At 31.3% G+C, this 3,544-nt stretch overlaps 1 protein-coding gene across 1 annotated transcript; it reads left to right on the top strand.

Annotated features, from left to right (window-relative positions):
* The first annotated feature begins 1,199 nt into the window (after positions 1 to 1,199).
* Positions 1,200 to 2,305, top strand: LOC137829703 (transcription factor bHLH118). Its single transcript, XM_068636587.2, has 3 exons — positions 1,200 to 1,632; positions 1,742 to 2,077; positions 2,202 to 2,305. Exons 1-3 carry the CDS (start codon positions 1,315 to 1,317, stop codon positions 2,283 to 2,285), a joined length of 738 nt encoding a protein of 245 aa, XP_068492688.1. The 5' UTR covers positions 1,200 to 1,314; the 3' UTR covers positions 2,286 to 2,305.
* The last annotated feature ends 1,239 nt before the right edge of the window (positions 2,306 to 3,544 follow it).

The raw sequence follows: 3,544 nt of genomic DNA, 5'->3' as shown, positions 1-3,544 counted from the left end.
AAATATATATAATAAAGGATAAATTTATAATTAAATTATATAAAAAAATATTAAAATAATAGTATTAAGAGTCATAATGTAATTGCATAAAATTTTTGGATTGTCAATATATCATTACTCCTTGAATTCATCATTTAAATGGATAAAAGAATCTAAAAAGTAAAAAAATAATATATAACTATTCTAAATTAAAAAAAAAAATTATTTCCTTGTTTTCCACAACTTTTTTTCTCACACAATTGAAAAGGAAAGATTTTGCATGGACAGAAATCAGTCATATATTTTATCTTCTATTTTTATTGTTTTAGAGAAGTTAGTATTAATAGAATTTATGGCGCTTAATTAAGAGCATTTATGATAGTTTGAGCTCTTCAACTTACGATTTTTGTGGTGGAATTTGCGGAAGCTTCAATGGATTGTTGATGGAACAAGACTCTCTTAAGAGTTGTGGTAGTCTTGGAGGTGCATAAAGAGTAGGATAGTGAGAGAGGTTCGGCCAACTCTCTTTGTAGGTGAAAGGTTTGAAGATTAGAGACCTAAATCTTAAGAGATTTTAGGCAAGGGAGTAAGAATGACACATTTTGATAGCATTTCATTACTCAAATTAATCTTTCAATTTCAGCAACGAAGCTCTCCTTATATAGGACTAGGAGGCCAGAAATGAAGAGTCAAATGAAAGGCAAATGTGCACAAAATGAAATGAAGTTGGCGCCTAAATGAGAGCAGACATGTGGAGGTAGGTTCTAGAATCCTTCCATGTGTGGAAAGGCCTAGAACTTACTCTCTATGATGTCTATGTGTGAGCTGGACTTTAATTTAATTAGGAAATCCTAATTAAACTTAAGATTTAGCCTTCTAGGTGCCTCTTTGCATGTTTCAACACAATTACAAAAAGAAATTAAACTATGCTACTTTAAAAACTATTTTACACTAAAGTTTATGACATGTAAAATGTGTTCTCTTGGCCCCTCTTTAACCATAACTATAGTGATTGCCTTATTTTGATAGCTAGGTGGCCTTTTGAAAGATTGGTCCATCAATTTAGATTATTATGTGAAAGTGAATAGGTGGGGTTGTGTTATGAACAGTGGCCTCAAATAATTACTCCAGTAGTGAGGTCAGACTTCAAATACTTCAAATCACTTCCCAAGGTGAATAGATAGCTATATATGGAGGTGGAAACTTTGGCATATATATACAAGGCCCTCTTCTCTCAAACAAAACACATTAACTACCTTAAACTAAATATCTGTTTCCTTAGCCAAAATTGAGGATAATAACTTGGAACAGTACTGTTGATCAAGCTGACCAACCATGTTTCCTTTACAACGCGGCAATGAGCTGGTGATCCAATTTTCTAATGGTCTCCAACCGCAACACAAAATCTCTAAAGATCTCCTCCTGGATGATCACAATATCGATAATTCTCCCCTTGTCGCTTATTCAGATAAAAAATTGCGTACTAGCCACCCCAACAAACTTTTTTATGCGCCTGAAACCAGTCACGAAAATTCTACCCAAGAAGAATCTGCAAAAAAGATGGTTCACAGAGAGATTGAGAGGAAAAGGAGGCAAGAAATGGCAACCCTTCATGCCTCTCTTAGATCCCTTCTCCCTCTTTCCTTCATCAAGGTCAGCCAATTAATTATCCGTCTACTTTTCCATTTCTTTCCATTTTTTTCTTGATTGTGTTCTGGTTAGGGTTATTATTAGTACTATTCTTTTTCTATTGGATTTTCAGGGAAAGCGTTCCATATCTGATCAAATGAGCGAGACAGTGAATTACATAAACCACCTGCAGAAGAATATTAAAGAGTTGAGTGACAAGAGGGATAAGCTGAAGAAGAAACTTCCCATAAACTCCACCCTCGAAAGCCGTCAGAACAAGCATGAATCTAGTGGTTTCACTGTCCACCAAAATAGTAGTGGAGCTGTGGGGATTGAGATCAGTGGATTCAGTGAGGAAGGGGTTTCACTTTCTAAATTGCTGGAACTAGTGTTAGAAGAGGGACTTGAAGTTGTTTGCTGTCTTTCAACTAAAGTCAATGGCAGATTACTCCACAGTTTGCAGTGTGAGGTATGTACGTGTAGTAGATTCTTGTCTTCTAGTTATGTTATACGTTTTTTTCTGTGAAAAAGTATACACACACTACTATTTTATATTTTGCCTTCTGTTATTGATGAAATGGGTTCACTCACAGGTTGAAAATTCCGACAGTGTAGATCTATCTGAGCTGAGAAGAAAATTCTCCAATGTAATTGCATCATTTAGAGTTTCTGAATAAAACTTTGTGGTTTGGATATATATCTAGGCTCACTATCTGCTTATCAACGTGAAATTATAACATATATGACCATACATATCTGACCTTTCTAACTGGTTCTTATTTTGTCACTGAGTTACACTGTATATATTGGACACTCTTTGAATCTACAGTTTAGAACCTTCTACTTGCAGTTTCGGGAAGAGAAGGACAAAACTTGTGTAGATAAAATTTGCCTCCTCCTTTTTCTCTTCCCATCTGTCTTTGCTATGAAATTCAACATGATGGAGAGAGTTATGTTCCATTGCTTTTATAACCTCATTTAATCTCTAATTACATGCTAGAGTTACTTACCCTGAGAAATCTCTTGGCGATATTTAGATAAAATATCTTCACTCGTCCTGTTTATTGATTGATTATAATTTGACACAGTAATTAATTGGTAGAAGTTTTTCTTCTGATTTTAAGTATTGCATGTTTCTTAGGTTTGAATTATTTTTATGTTGAAAATTTCCCCACACCAAAAGGTACAATTACAATTCTAAACAAGAAAAAAAATCCGTTAACTTACCAATAAAAAGACTCTGGAACTACCGCATACTGAAATACCATTATGTCAAAATGTTTAAACTCGTTTTATGTTTTTTTAAAATTTATTTACTTATAAGTGTGAATGAAGGAGATAAATGTAGATGAAAAAATATGTGGATGAAGGAGGTGTGTATTTGAATAAAGGAGATGAGTGAGTGTGGAAGAGGAAGATAAATGTTGGTAAAGAAGAGGAGTATAAATGAAAAATTTGAGTGTAGATGAAGAAGATAAATGTGAATAGATTTATATATAAAAGTGAAAGATAAAAATTGTAATTTGTTATCTTTAAAACCGAACTTTTAGATTAAAATAATCTACCATTTTTATTTATTGTCATCAACACTTTTAAACTATAATCGATTAAATTTGTGTTAACTTAAATAAATATTAAAATTAAATTATATTAATGTTAATGATGTAACTTAAATAAATAATAAAATAAACAAAATTAATGTTGTTCTAATTAATATTAAACTTGTATAAATATTAAAAATAAATAAAATTAGAATCAATTATTTATTTTTAATATTTATTTTGGTTAAATATTACTTAACTTAACAGTAATTTAACATTATAACACAAATATGTTACTTATTAAAAAAAGTTAAAAAAATTTAAAGTTTATTATGTTCATAGTAAAACTCTATTGACTAAACCTGATATTATACAAATATTTGTATTGATTAAAA

Source organism: Phaseolus vulgaris, chromosome 7 (assembly GCF_051622355.1).
Source record: "Phaseolus vulgaris cultivar YP4 chromosome 7, ASM5162235v1, whole genome shotgun sequence".
In the NCBI taxonomy this organism is placed as follows: domain Eukaryota; kingdom Viridiplantae; phylum Streptophyta; class Magnoliopsida; order Fabales; family Fabaceae; genus Phaseolus; species Phaseolus vulgaris.
The sequence above is the reverse complement of the archived record's forward strand: the minus strand, read 5'-3'. Positions and strand labels throughout refer to the sequence as shown.